This window comes from Dunckerocampus dactyliophorus, chromosome 16 (assembly GCF_027744805.1).
Source record: "Dunckerocampus dactyliophorus isolate RoL2022-P2 chromosome 16, RoL_Ddac_1.1, whole genome shotgun sequence".
NCBI lineage: Eukaryota > Metazoa > Chordata > Actinopteri > Syngnathiformes > Syngnathidae > Dunckerocampus > Dunckerocampus dactyliophorus.
The window spans coordinates 5277213-5291707 of NC_072834.1; the positions used below are offsets into that span (position 1 = coordinate 5277213).

The 14495-nt window shown below is 38.7% G+C and overlaps 1 protein-coding gene across 2 annotated transcripts in view; it reads right to left on the minus strand.

The window, feature by feature from the left end:
* Positions 1 to 13188, minus strand: part of LOC129169335 (polypeptide N-acetylgalactosaminyltransferase 10-like) — a 96368-nt gene extending 83180 nt beyond the window's left edge. Inside the window, exons 1-2 of one of the 2 annotated variants that reach the window (XM_054755684.1) lie at positions 9963 to 13188; positions 1783 to 1958 (exon numbers count right to left, since the gene is read on the minus strand). In XM_054755684.1, the coding sequence (XP_054611659.1) occupies positions 1783 to 1958; positions 9963 to 10074 (288 nt within the window). In that variant the 5' untranslated portion in view covers positions 10075 to 13188. Of the gene's footprint in view, positions 1 to 1782; positions 1959 to 9962 lie in introns of those variants that run through there. The other variant, XM_054755685.1, reaches the window with a different exon arrangement.
* Between the last annotated feature and the right edge of the window lie 1307 nt (positions 13189 to 14495).

Below are 14495 nucleotides of genomic sequence, written 5' to 3' on the forward strand. Positions count from 1 at the left end.
CCATAGGTCCCCTTCTTTTCATCTTTGACATGCTTATCACAACCAACGCCACAACACTATGTACTGTATATACAGTATATCGTGATGTGTGTGTCATCGATGATGACGTTCAAGTTACCAAATATGGTTTCTTGCCTTATAAAGTGCTGCACCAACTGGACACTTTGTTGGGTACATATTTCCTTGGAAAATACATATTTCCTTGGAACTGTAATGGAAAACACTTTCATCCATCTGCTGGGACCTGAAATATTATCTGGTGATCTCTGCCTCTTGGCTCTCTTATTCACGAGCGTTAGCAAGTCTCATTTGGACCGTCTTCTTCTATAGCTCAAAGGTAATTTGCCATTTGGCGACCATCTCTGTGCCAGTTTATCGATATTGTTTTGGGGGGGAAAACACATTTCAAATACCAACTGAGCTCAAGCAAATTTCAAGCTGCAGGGCACAGCAAAAAAAAAAAAAGTCATTTATTCGCCACGCAGGTTGCAAAAGCTGAGCGGCAGCAGCCATTTGAACAGAATGCACTTTGATGGGATGGAACCACAATGCCTCATTAGCTTTAAAAGGGTGGAGTCATTAAACTGCAGGGGGAACAGCATATATTTGCATTGGGTCTGCACATTCCAGCAAGGCGAGCGGACGCTGTGCTACCAGTACAATGCACATAGTTCATCTATTTTTAGATTATAAAGTGTTGTTTTGGTCACTTTTATAGCGCTTAGTTAGAAAAATTGTGGTGCTGATTGTTACTGGGGGTTGTTAGGTTATTAAGCTGGGGTTATTAGCTTAGCCTTCTGACTGTCACACACATAGCCTGTGCGCGAGTGTTAGCCACATGGCTACGTTAGCTGCCTTTTGCAAGGTGATGACACGGTGAGCCTCGAAAACTCACCATACTGTACGTACGTCAACTGTTTGGCCTTCAAATACCGTATCTAAGCTTTGTAAAAGCGCAGTCCTCACAAGATCGTTTGCGTGGCATGTGTTGTCAGTTAAGTTCCACACGGCCGACGTGATTGTTGTTTGTGGCAGGGAAAAGATGTTAAGTAAGACCAAGACACTACACTGCACGAAAGTTGATCGGCATTTGCCGATCTCACGATTTTTCATGGAAATCGGCCGATACTGATCGGTGGCCGAGCACCCCTAATAGTTTTACATGCGGAAAACAATTTGAAATGCATATAAATGACAAATGAAATGGATAAATGAGCATTTAAGGTTACTTTCACCTTCACTGAAAACGTGACTGTTGACAAAGACGGCGATATGGCAGCGAGATCAATATTCGAGAAATAACTCATAGCAAAACACCAATGTGGCGTCTCATTGGTGTTTTGCTATGAGTTATTTCTTGAATTCGATACTTTGTACTAATAACACGCTTTTTCACCTACCTGTACTGTAAATCACACAGCTAGGATGTAGTTTTTGTCTTGGAATACTTGTATATCGAACTTCTTAGCATATCTACATGTTGCCTTACAAAATATCAAAGTGGCTTTCGCATCCTTTCATTTTTCAGTGTGTGGCCCTCCCTGGAAAACGTTTGGACACCCCCGCTCTAAACATTGCTATTTGACTTTGTTGTGTACCTGCAGTATGAAGATGCCATTCTCTATGGGCGGTGTCAAGGATTCTCGCTGGGTGTCCTTATGCTTCACTTGAGCCTGTGATCTCCTAGTGTTGACCTACAGCTAACGTACATCCACGACCTCCCCCTCCTAAAAAGGTCACTTCTATTATCTTTTTTTACCTTATTTCATCATGTCGCTTTACCAAGTTGGAGGTCATCGTGTGACAGCAGGGCCAGAATGAGGCGGGAAGACAAAGTTCAGCGCTGTCTCCCCCGCTGGAGGCTCCTGCTGGGGACGCCTGGACCCCCTCGGCGTGCTGCCACCTCCATAATAGATGTCCTCTAAATGGCAACAGGAAGCAGCGGGCCAACCTTTTACCTCCAGAGAGAGAGAAGCAAGATGACTTATTGTCTTCCCATTCTCTGCCTGCAAAGGATGATTATGGATAGACAGAAAGTGCTGGCATATTTTCATGATTGATGACCCAGCCGAGGTAGGTGACGTCCCCGCTGCTTTTGTGCTCGCTAATTAAATGACAAATTGTGACCCAGGAAATGGCTAAAGAGGGGGCAAACTTTTCTCATTGGATGCTCTGGAGCTTCACACATTACATGTTTTTTTAATTGAACTGGTAGTTGAGGCAATTTAACCTCATGCTTTCATGCATTTATTCTGCAAATCATTCATCCCCCCATTGTGTGAGCTGCATGGGTGTCCAAAGGCAGCCTGGGGGCCATTTGCAGCCAGGTGCTTGTTGTTTAATGGTCCGCCACATATTCTAAAAATACATGTAGAACATTAAGAAGGAGGACAAGGGCCAAACTATAGAAGCTGTAATATGAGGGGAAAAAATTAGGAAACTTCTAACTCATTAACTAACTAAACTTCAACAGTCCTCATTTTAATTTTGTAAAATTATGATCATTTTTTTGTGTTATTACAACTTTTTTTTGGTAAAAACTGCGACGCACCCTAAACATAAACATAAAATGTTTTTGTGAAAATAGAATTCCTGTATTATTACAACTTGTTTCTGCATTTTTTATTTATATACTTCATATTTTCATTAAAATACTACCTACTTGATTTACACATTTGTAATTACATTTTTCCTTGCCTTCTTTTGACTTTTGACCAGTGAAATTACAACCGTTTTTCTTTTTATTTACTTTTTTACTTCTTTAAATTGTTATTGCATTGATCCGAGTTGGTACGCTACAATTATGCCTCATTTGTAACTGTAATTTACAAAAATGTGTATTGTTAAAAAAAAAAAAACATTGCTCGTAAGACTTCATTTTTTCATCATTATTGTTTTTCATATTTATTCTCATTAAATTACAACCTTATATTACAAGAACAGAATTTTTATTAATTTACATGACAATAAACATCAATCTGATATAATGCAATATATTACATAGCATGATAAATACTACAGTTGTATTATATTAATTTAAAAAATAATATAATACAATATAATCTAATCATTTTTAATGATTTTTCTCAGTCTCTTTCTTGCATTATTGACTTATTTATCCTAGTAAAATTTACATATTTGTATGGATTTTTTTGACACCTTTTTCTTATAATTCTCAGATTATTATGATATCGCCACTACTGTTCTTTTTGTAAACAACACTGTCATATTTTGGTTATTTTGTGTTACAAAAAGGTCAAAATATGATGCATTGCAGCCCTACACCACACGCCATAATAAACATGTCATGTAAATGTGTTTTTTTTAAGGTTAAACACAGCTGGTGCGCCGCTTTATTGGACAAATTCATCACGGAGATGAAGGAGGTCAAACGCAAGGAGCCTTCCGACACATTGGGTCCGGAGCACTTTATTAGCGTCACCTGCCCGTCGCCGTGTCCTCGGGCATGCTCCTACATCAAATCTATCTGCCTTAATGGCACAGTGTGCATCCACTGCATATTTGCTAGACGGCTCGTAACGTACAGGAGTGGCACGGCGCGGCGACCCTGAGCTCATGCTAATATGTTCGACACGTGTTTCCCTGCAGAGCTCATTCCAAATGACAAAATCCATCACGCAGGATGCAAACTATGCATTTTACCATTTTGCCCTCTTAAATTACAGCTTGAAAGTGGAAAGGCGGTGTGGAGTATGGACCGTTTTCTTGTCAAAATGTGTAAGATACATTAGCCTGGTGCAGAATGCCTAAGGGAGCAGACATTGGATGCAGTGTTTAGTGACATTTAGTCGACTATAAAACTAGACTGAGACTAAAACAATGTGGATGACTAAAGTAGGACGAAATCTAAAACACATTTTTGTAAAAAAAAAAAAAAAAAAAAAATGACTAAAACAAAATAAAAAAATTTAAAACGTATGATGAAATCTAAAACACATTTTTGTAAAAAAAAAAAAAAAATTTACTAAAACAAAATAAAAAATTTAAAAAGTATGACAAAATCTAAAACACATTTTTGTAAAAAAAAAAAAAAAAATGACTAAAACAAAATAAAAAAATTTAAAACGTATGATGAAATCTAAAACACATTTTTGTAAAAAAAAAAAAAAAATTTACTAAAACAAAATAAAAAATTTAAAAAGTATGACAAAATCTAAAACACATTTTTGTAAAAAAAAAAAAAAAAATGACTAAAACAAAATAAAAAAATTTAAAACGTATGATGAAATCTAAAACACATTTTTGTAAAAAAAAAAAAAAAATTTACTAAAACAAAATAAAAAATTTAAAAAGTATGACAAAATCTAAAACACATTTTTGTAAAAAAAAAAAAAAACTGACTAAAACAAAATAAAAAATTTAAAAAAGATCTCAAAATTAGATGCTGGCGACGTTTACTACTTGTGTACATATGCTCCATATTTGTTAGCGTATTTGCTAGATGTTACTCCACTATGCATCAAATTTTACTCATATCTGAACACTTTTTTTGAACATTATTTCTCAGAAAATTGTGATGTAACTGTTTGTGAAACTTCTAACCAACTTGGCATCGTCGTCGACAACCCTCGACCCGAGTGAGGATAAGCGGCATAGATGGATGGACATATCCACAGTCGTCCCTCGTTTATGTCGGTTAATTGGTTCCAGACCCGACCGTGCGATAGATTTTCATGATCAAGGATGTTAATAAATTTCATATTTTCGTAGTCAGACCATAGAAAACCTGTTTATGACTTTCTAAATATGGGTTTTAACATTATTTGAGACCTGTAGACATGAAATAACGCACGTATAGTCCCCTTTACACAACTATTATTCATTGTTACATCACATTGCACGACTCTTAAGGTGCAGGGACTCAAGACGGCCGCTTATCCTCATTAGGGGGCATGCTGGAGGCTATCACAGCTGACTTTGGGCGAGAGGTGGGGTACACTGGACTGGTCGCCAGCCAATCACAGGGCACATATAGACAAACAACCATTCACTCTCACATTCATACCTATGGACAATTTAGAGCCGCCAATTAACTTAACTTTTTTTTTGGAATGTGGGAGGAAACCGGAGTACCCGGAGAAACCCCACGCATGCACGGGGAGAACATGCAAACTCCACACAGAGATGCCCAAGCGGAGATTTGAACCCAGGTCTTCCTGATCTCCTGACTGTGTGGCCAACATGCTAACCACTTGGCCGCCGAGCTAACCAGTTAGCCTCTAATTTATTTCTTCTGAACTTAAAGGGATAGTTTGGATTTTTTGACATGAAGTTGAATGACATCCCCATCAGCAGTGGACTACATCAACAGTGACTTACACCCCCCACCCCGTTCGGTCGCGCGACTCCAGTTCTGGTCGGATTTCCGTGACGAGGAACGTAGTTCTGCTTAGTCGCTGGGTCATTTCAGTCAAGAGTTTGGCTTCTCAAAACAATATGCGTTGAAAAGAGTGATAGATTTGCATTACAAAAATGCCTCCTCAATAAAAATCAGACCTCGCAAATCTCCGTGTCTCGCCGTGTCCCTGCGCACTGTCGCCTCTCCAGTCGCGTGTGTGTGATGAAGATCTTCATCCGCAACGTGTGTTCACTATTTTAATTGAGTCATCGTTCCTTGCTAGTTGCCGGATCATGGACGTATTTGTGTTTTGCATGTTGCTGTGATATATTTGATCTAGCTCTGGTGCATGGATTTATGCTCTTTGCACCTTACTGCCTTCTGGTGAGCATTTTCCTCACTCCTGTAATGATTTTACCTCCGCCTTCCACTGTGAGCCTTTATGTGCTCCCGAGCTTCCTAGTATTTTTGTTAGCCTTTGTTAGATTCCCTTTTATGTGGATAAAAGACTCTATTACCGACCTACCGTCATGTCTCCGCATCCTGGGGTAACGCAACCATGAACACGAGTAAAACATTTCTTCTTATTGCAATGTTATTCTAGCGAAATGTTTTTCTCATCACTCTCAAATCTTTACATCATTTTACTAAAATGTTTTGACCATACTTTAGTATAATTATGACTTCATCTCTCAGGGAAAATTTGATCAATTTAGTCATTTCTTTTCTTACCATATATTTTTTTTTATTAGCTTTTTTTGTCATACAATGACAATTATTTCCATCATTGCAACTTTTTTATACTGGAATTATGTGTTTGTTTTCTGTTTGTTTTTAAAACAAATCCTAAATTATGACATTTTTTGTCTTTATTGTTTTTTTTTAAATTGATTGTCATTCAATTACAAACGTAATCTGGTAAAATTACAACTTTTCTCTTGTAATAATTGCCTTTTTTCTTGTATTACTGCAATTAATTTATCCTCAGATTAGGTCTTAGTTATTTTTATTCCAAAATACTTCTTTTTTTACCTTAGTAGCATAATGTTATGACTTTATTGTCATGGTCTTTGTGATTAGTAACCTCTATTTTTTTTTAGAATGGTACCAGACTGGCCGCATTATGTTATAAATTTTATATCTTTTAAATGGCTGCAACTTTTTTTTTCATCCTAGAATTACGTCTTATTTATTGTAAAATTGTGTCCTTTTTTTTTTTTTTTTTTTTAAATGGTACTGCTTATTTGCTGGCTATGCAGTGAACTGTGCATCGTGTTGTCCTCAAATCTGCCGACTGCACACCTTGACACTTACTTACTACTTAGAAATACTGATCTTGTGTGTGTGTGTGTGTGTGTGTGTGTGTGTGTGTGTGTGTGTGAAAAAAGAGATCTGACCTTCTCCACGTTTTAGTGCCTGAAAGATTTTCTTTCTATTTTTTCCTCCCTCCTCCAGCATCTCCAGTGAGGCTTCACAGCCGACCGACGGACAAACGGCACTAAAGCGTTCCATCACGGCAGGTTAACTTTCGCCCCCGGTTGCCGTGACAGCCGATTCTCGTATAACACACGTCTCGGCCTTGAACCAGACAGTGGCTTTAAGGTCTTTCAGGCAGGTATTTATATGATAAAAAAGTTTAGCCAAAACATGTGTAAATACAGTATGTCTGATGTTAAATTACTGCTGAGGGTTTTATTGTTTAAATATGTGTTGGTTTTCGCCCAAAACCTGTGAAGAGCTGCAGAAAAATGTATTAGGTGTGTTATGAAACGGGACCAGTGATTGACGGTGCTTGAAAGATGCCGCTGAGCCAAATGCCATGAGTGTCAATTGAAGTGCTCAGTGATTAAGGGTGCAGACAAGCCCCAACATCTACCTGGGTCGATCTGACAAACGTTTATGTAAAGTTGATCAAAAATAGAATTACTAAAGCTTCTGCTTGGACATCAACATTTAACTCCAATGGGGAAAAACAAGCCTCACGTCACTCTCTGACGCTGTGAACACTAAGGTAGTTTGCATCGCAAGGTGTGCCTAATTAAAGCGCTTAATGCGCACGTCCAATAATGACGCCAATAATAAGACAAAGACAAAGACAAAGAAGTTCACCTGTTGGTTTGCATGTACACAGGAAATCTCAAGTTTTCAATGTCTTATATTCGGGTCAATAGGATATACGGTTCCGTCATACGTCCATCTGTGTGCAACAAACATCTGCTTCTTCATCCACACATTGTATCCTCCTGTGTGCTGCATTGTTAATTAAACACTTTTCATTCTTCCATGCGTCATCAGCTCAAGCGCCAGTATTCATAAGCGCCGGACACACGCTCGCTGCAGCATCCAAACAAGCATTTACCCGTCTTTCTCAAATCGAGTGATGCGACTCGCTGTGTAATTTCCACGACAAGCGTTTCTCCGCAGCAAAATGAATAGTGATGTGTTATCTGGGAGGCAATAGAGCCGCCATCCCCAGGAGGGCCGCTGGCTTCAGGCCAAGCAGCAGTATCCATTAGTTTTCATTTAATGGGATCCGACTAATTCATGCGCTTTAAAAGGGAAATGGCAGTCAAACAGGACCTTATAAGTGCACGGGCGATGCGGTTGTGTGCAATTTGAACTATTAAAACACTCAAAGCCCATCCAAGCTAGAAATAAAACTTTTTTTTTTTAAATACATGACATGTTGGGTAATTTGTAAAACCTTATGGACAATCAGGTGTCAATTCTGTCTCACAGCTGAGTAAAGAGTTAAGCCCTATATTGCTTTTACACAGGACTATTTTATTATATTTGTGTATTGGAAGTCCAAAATCTAGCCTTGAAATTTCAGCATAGCTGTGTGAGCTAAGATTAGCCTATATTTTAACAAAGAAAAACAAAATGATCAAGCTTACAGCTCCTCTCTAAACAGAGGAGGAGGTTTGTGTCACCGCCTACTGTCTGCTTATAACAATGTCCTGACATCTCTCCCCCAAAGATTGTCTTGTTCCACGAGTCCAGTTGCCTCAATTCAACCAATCAGCAGTAACAGTACAAGAATAAAGTCAAACTATGACGAGAAAAAAATTGTAATCGTACAAGAACAAGTCGAGAATAACCTAATATGAGGAAAAATAACGTCATTTTAGTAGCATAAAGTTGACATGTGTTTTTAAAAAAAGTTTTAAAGTCATAAAATTATGAAAAACAAAACAATGAATGAAGCACAAATGTATTTTCAAAAAACAGCTGTACTAAGATACAAGAATAAAGTCAAAATATTGAGAGAAAAGTTGTATTCTAACAACAAAAAAAAGTTGTAATTCTATGAGAAAGAAACAAAATAAAAGTTGTAATTTTTGGAAAATGTTGGGGGGGGGGAAAGTTATACTATCATGGGAATAAAGTCAAAATATTAAGAAGTCATATTGTAAAAAGAAAAAAAAGTTGACTTTTTTTTCGAGTAACCTCACACTATTATGAGGGAAAATAATAACAAATAATGTTGTTTTTAGCAGCATAGAGTTGAAGTATTAAGGAAAAAATAAAAGAAGTCGTAATATGAAAAACAACAACTTGTAAAAATGTTTAGAAAACTACTTTGGGGAAAATGTTATAATATGGGAATGGGATCTAAATATTACGTGACTAAAATCCTAAAGAAAATTTACAAAGATTATTGAAGAAGAAAGCTGAAATATTTGGAAAATTTAAAAAAAAAAAAGTTTTTTTCAAAGGATTCTTTAACATCTCGCCCGAAGTCAGCTGGGATAGGCTCCAGCATACCCGCGACCCTAGTGAGGATAAGCGGCATAGAAAATGGATGGATGGATTGTTTAACATTGCGAGATAGGACCATTTTGGGCATTTGTGCATATAAATAACTCCACAAACAATGGTCAGAGGACTTGGGGAAAAAATACCGGACAAGTTTTCAACAGACTGCGATTGGCTGCCAACCAGTCCAGGGTGTACCCCGCCTCTCGCCGGAAGCCACTGGGATAGGCTCCAGCATACTTCTGCGACCCTAGTGAGGCTAAACGGCATAGAAGATGCCGATTGGAAGTTTCCAACAGGTTCTATAAAATATTAAAGACTGATCCAAAAAATGTAGAATTCTTATTTTGGTGTGAATCGCAATACGAACTATGGCGCTTGGCGTAGGTCGGCGCTCTCCGAGTTCAGTACATGGCTCTCGTTGGAAAAAGTTTGGACACCCCTGATCTATACAGATAAGAGGGATTTTCTCCTGTTTGGTGCTCCTAAACAGGCACTAGGCACACATATTACTGTTAGAACATCATTAAAAGGTACATTTTTGCATGATAGGGGACCTTTAACCGAATTACAGATAGTTGGCAGAGATTCAGACTTTAAGATGTATAAAAAAAGGCTGCTTTGCATTTTTTTTTAAACAAAGCCATTCAACAAAAACACCAAAAACTCCCTTGTTAAAAGCGTCATTCATTATCCCGCAGAGAGGATTCACATTTCTATAAAACCACTACTGTTTGATTGAAGAGGCTGCATAATCAACATTACTATGGCTCTTGTTCAAAGAAAAATGGAAGAAAATTCCAAATTATTGGTTGTTCTCATTTTTCTTTCAGAAACTTCATACTTGCTGAGGTCAAGTGAAATGATCTTCCAGAGCGGCGGCGGCAGCAGCAGCAGCAGCAGCAGCCATCTGGCTCGCCAAGCAGTCCACAGGCCATTGTCTGGACCGGGACCATGACTCAGCAGGAAGGAGGCCAGCTAAGGTCAGCTGAGCTCCAGGCAAGGTCACCTGCAGGACCAAATGAGGCAAAATGTCTTTTCACACATAGCTGACTTTTGGTGCCCGTGCTGTAGAAACACTCTCTTTCCCCTGACTGGATACACACATACACACATACACATATACACACACACACACACACATACACACACCTGCAAACAGATGGTTAAGCAATCTCCCAAAGCTTCTGTCGATTCCATCTGTGGATTAATCTCATCTTTTCCCAAAAGGTGAAGGTATTGATTCTGGCTGCATGTGACTGATACTTATCTGGCTTTGCAAGCACATCATCTGTCTGTCATGCGGCAAGACCAGCACCAACCAGCACCAGCATCTTGCTCCACCTTGACAACTTTACGATATGTCTTTTGGAACTTCCTCGAACGCTTGTTTTAGCACTTACGGATGCAAATGCAAAATGCCGTGGTGCCTGGGTTAACGTCATTAATCCGTTCCAGAAGGTCCGACTCAAACCAAAATGGACTCTAATCAAAGCAAGTTTTTCCATAGAAAATAATGTAAATCCAATTAATCCGTTCTAGACACCCGTAAATGTTAACACAAAACCCATTTTATAGGCAATAATTATAGTTTTACCTGCAGAAAATGATGCAAAAATAATTACAAATGACAAATGAATGGACAACTGAACATTTAACATTACTTTTACCTAGCCCCTAAATAGCTGTCCTTGGCTATGCCTGTCGGTAACTAGCAACTCGTAACCCAAATTGTAGCTTGCGGTTCGAAGCAAAAAATCAGCTGAGAGACGGTTCACACCTAAAAAACACTCGTTAGTTGGGACACTTGTATGCCAAGGTACCACTGTATAAATGACAATAAAAATTACTGGCGGTGCTCAACTCACAGCGACAGACGATACAAATAACTTTGGTCTTGTTGCGTGAGCCATCTGCCAGGGCTTTGACGCTAAACTTACCATTCAAAATACACTTTTCTTTGTCCATTTCTGCTCAATATTTGTTCCACCACTGCGTTACCTCAAACTATGGTGTGGCCGAGGGTCAAACATAACGTGTGCACAATAATTGTGCGTCAAGCAAAATAAAAAAAAATAAATAAAAAAACGTTGACAACCTGAAATTATAACACTGGTGGGCGGTACATTACATAATAATAATAATAATAATAATGATACATTTGGCGCAAAATGTAACAAGCATAATTGGAACAACTTGGTGATAAAGGGTTTAGACAGCTCCAAACCTATACACTACAACATCATCTGGAGCAGTTTAGAATGTAAATTGATCTAAAAACATGACAAAACATGACAAAAAATACATCTACTCACCAGAGATGTCAATCTCTTCCTCAGTCAGCCATTGTGGGCGTAACTCCGTTTGTTTAACAGTTCAATCAACCGATCACAGTACAAAAAAACGCTGACATGATTGTAGGCCCTGAGAGGCGAATCTGAAATCTGATTGGTTAAAGAAGCAGCCCTATTACTAATAGTATGTATGTGTGGGCCGGCACCCCTGATTCAGAAGGCCCTGGGCAAATGACATTGACATGGCAATACATAGAAACTGAAATCTGATTGGACAAAAAAAATCCAATGTAGACAGGCCAGCAGAGAAGGCTTTGCTGGCCCTGACTGTATACCACTGTGTAACACAAATATCCTCAAATGTTAAATACATGCAGGGTCTCCTGTTATGGCTCTGATGCACCAATTTTGCAGGATCCCTGTGCGGAAAGCCTCGTGCTGCTTGACAGCAATCACTGAGATTGGCGTCAATTGCACAAAAGCAACAGGAAAAATGACTCAACGCACTTGCACCATGCGGTCTTAGCTCTTCCTACTTTATCCCGTCTTCTGCAGATGCCGTCATGTCACACATGAAGAGCCTCCTACAGATTTGCGAAGAAAAAAAACAAAAACTTAACTGCATCTTTGTCCCTCTCCTGAGCGACAATCCGTTGGATGCAACCCAATACGGCAGAGTTTCACAATATGTCCTGGCCCTCCTGGGAAATTTCCAGTTCACTCGCCACCCCCTCTCCTTGCCCGGTGTGAAATAGGTCTACAAAGCTCGCAGGAGGAAGAAAATTGCCCGCTGCGGTGGTGACAGACACTTGCTGTGAATGCCGTTATCGACTTGATAGGACCCCTGTGATTATTGTGAAGTGGAATCCCCCCACCAAACCCCCTTCCTTCGTTTTAACACGCAATGCACCTTCTGCCATTAGGTGCGACAGCAGCTTCCATCAGGGGTCCTGTGTCGGGCCGGTGGGGGTGATTAGTGACGAGTGGCCGCGTTCCAATTTTCGAGAGCCGCGAGACAGAACGGCCACGCTAATGTCGAATTAGCGGCTACTACAACTACTACCCGGGATTGATCTGCATGTATGCGGTGGCCACCAAGCATTGTTTAATTGTCTCCAAAGGCGCAAATGGAGCATGAAATGGTCAAATGAAAAGTCATTAGCAAGTCATTCATTTTAAAAGTTTGAAAGAAATGGTATTTACTTAATTACAGAAAGGAGTGTGGAACCGTTTTACTATCAGGAGACATTTCAGTCCTCTGAGGCCATGCAAAAATAGAATGCTTTTTTTTAATGTATCAGCGTTTAGGCTGTAGGTTAAATGTGTTTAATCTTTTTAGAACAGTTCCTTGGGCCGGACAAATGGTCCTGTGGGCCACATATAGCCCATGGGCCGCAGGTTGCACATCCTTATCATTTTGAATCAGATATTATTCAAAATGAATAGGGCTCCTGCACTCTCTTTAGTGAATATTCCCTTAAAAAATCAAGTCAATATGATCTTGGCTATGAATATGACTTAAAAATGCAGAGTACAGTGGTACCTCCGTTAAGGTCCGCCCCGGTTAGCATGTTTTTCGGTTAACATCCAAAATGTTCACGAAAATTTTGCCTTGGCTTGCATTTGCCCGCTTCTTTAGCGTCCAAAATACCGTGTGGTTTGTTTATGCCATCTCGACATCTCGCGATACTTGGATGTGGTCGCGCATTTAGTTTGATATATTTTTTACATTTCTGTAAATTGTGGTTGAAGGAGAATAATATTTTGTTAATTGATGGTTAAATGGGGGGGGGGGGGGGGGGGGGGGTTCCAACAAAAATAGGTAAAAATGATGTTAAATGTTCAGTTGTCCATTCATTTGTCATCCATCCATCCATCCATTTTCACTTGTTCTCACTAGGTTTGCGGGGGTATGCTGGAGCCTCATTCATTTCTCATTTGTAATTATTTTTGCATCATTTTATGCATGTAAAACTAGAATTATTGTCTATAAAATGTGTTTTGTGTTAACATTTTTGGGTGTCTGGAACAGATGAATTGGATTTACATTATTTTCTATGGGAAAATTTGCTTTGGTTAGAGTCTGTTTTGGTTTGAGTCGGACCTTCTGAAACGGATTAATGATGTTAATCAAGGCACTGTATATAATAATAAAACCAAAAAAGTTTGTATTTTATATATTTTTTTTCATATTTAATTTAATTTAAGTACATAAAGAATATGAACATGAGGACATCTGGCGGTTACATAAATATAGTATACTCTAAGTAGATAAATGAAAAAAACATCGAACCGTTATATTATCCTAAATTAACAAGTTTAAAAATAAATATTAATACATTAATAATTAATTTTTTAACTTTTAAAATTATTATTATTAAATATATTTTTTTAAATAAAGTATATGGAGCATCCAGCGACACACGGCTAGTTTAGTTTTTTAAAAGTAAATAAAAATAAAATTATATGAATTACGTTAATAAAAAGAAAAAAAACTCAATTAAAAACAGGTAAATAAGGAAATAAAGTAAATTCAGTTCAACATTAGAGCCAGCTGGTCTGAGCTTACTAATAACTTTAATGCGAGGGTAGAAAATAAGCAATCATCTTTTACAAGTTATACTTTTTACATTGCACAAAAAAACAACAGAAGTTTATCAGTTCCTTGTTACGATTTTTCCTTTAGCTCTTTATCTGTGATCGACACTGTGGCTTACCAGGGCTTGGGGAAGTGTGTGCGGGGAGGGGATTCCCATCTTTTCTTTTTCCCAGAGAAAAATGGCATCCATGCATCACACTGACAGAATGCTGATAATCCATGGCAGCCATTCACCCTGCCTGTGTGTCATTGCGCCGCCTCTCACATGTTTTCCTCCATCTATTGACTCTGCTGTGTTGACTTGCATCGCTCTCTCGCTCTCTGCTAATGCTTGGAATAATAATCCGCACCCGCGTTGTGATGTTTATTTGGAGGATCAACAGTGGGATGTGCTCTGATGAACTCTTGTTCACTGTCGTTCTGGCAAATTCATTAGCAAACTGCAAACAAAGCCAGGGCAAGACAACAGATGCTCTCCTTGGAT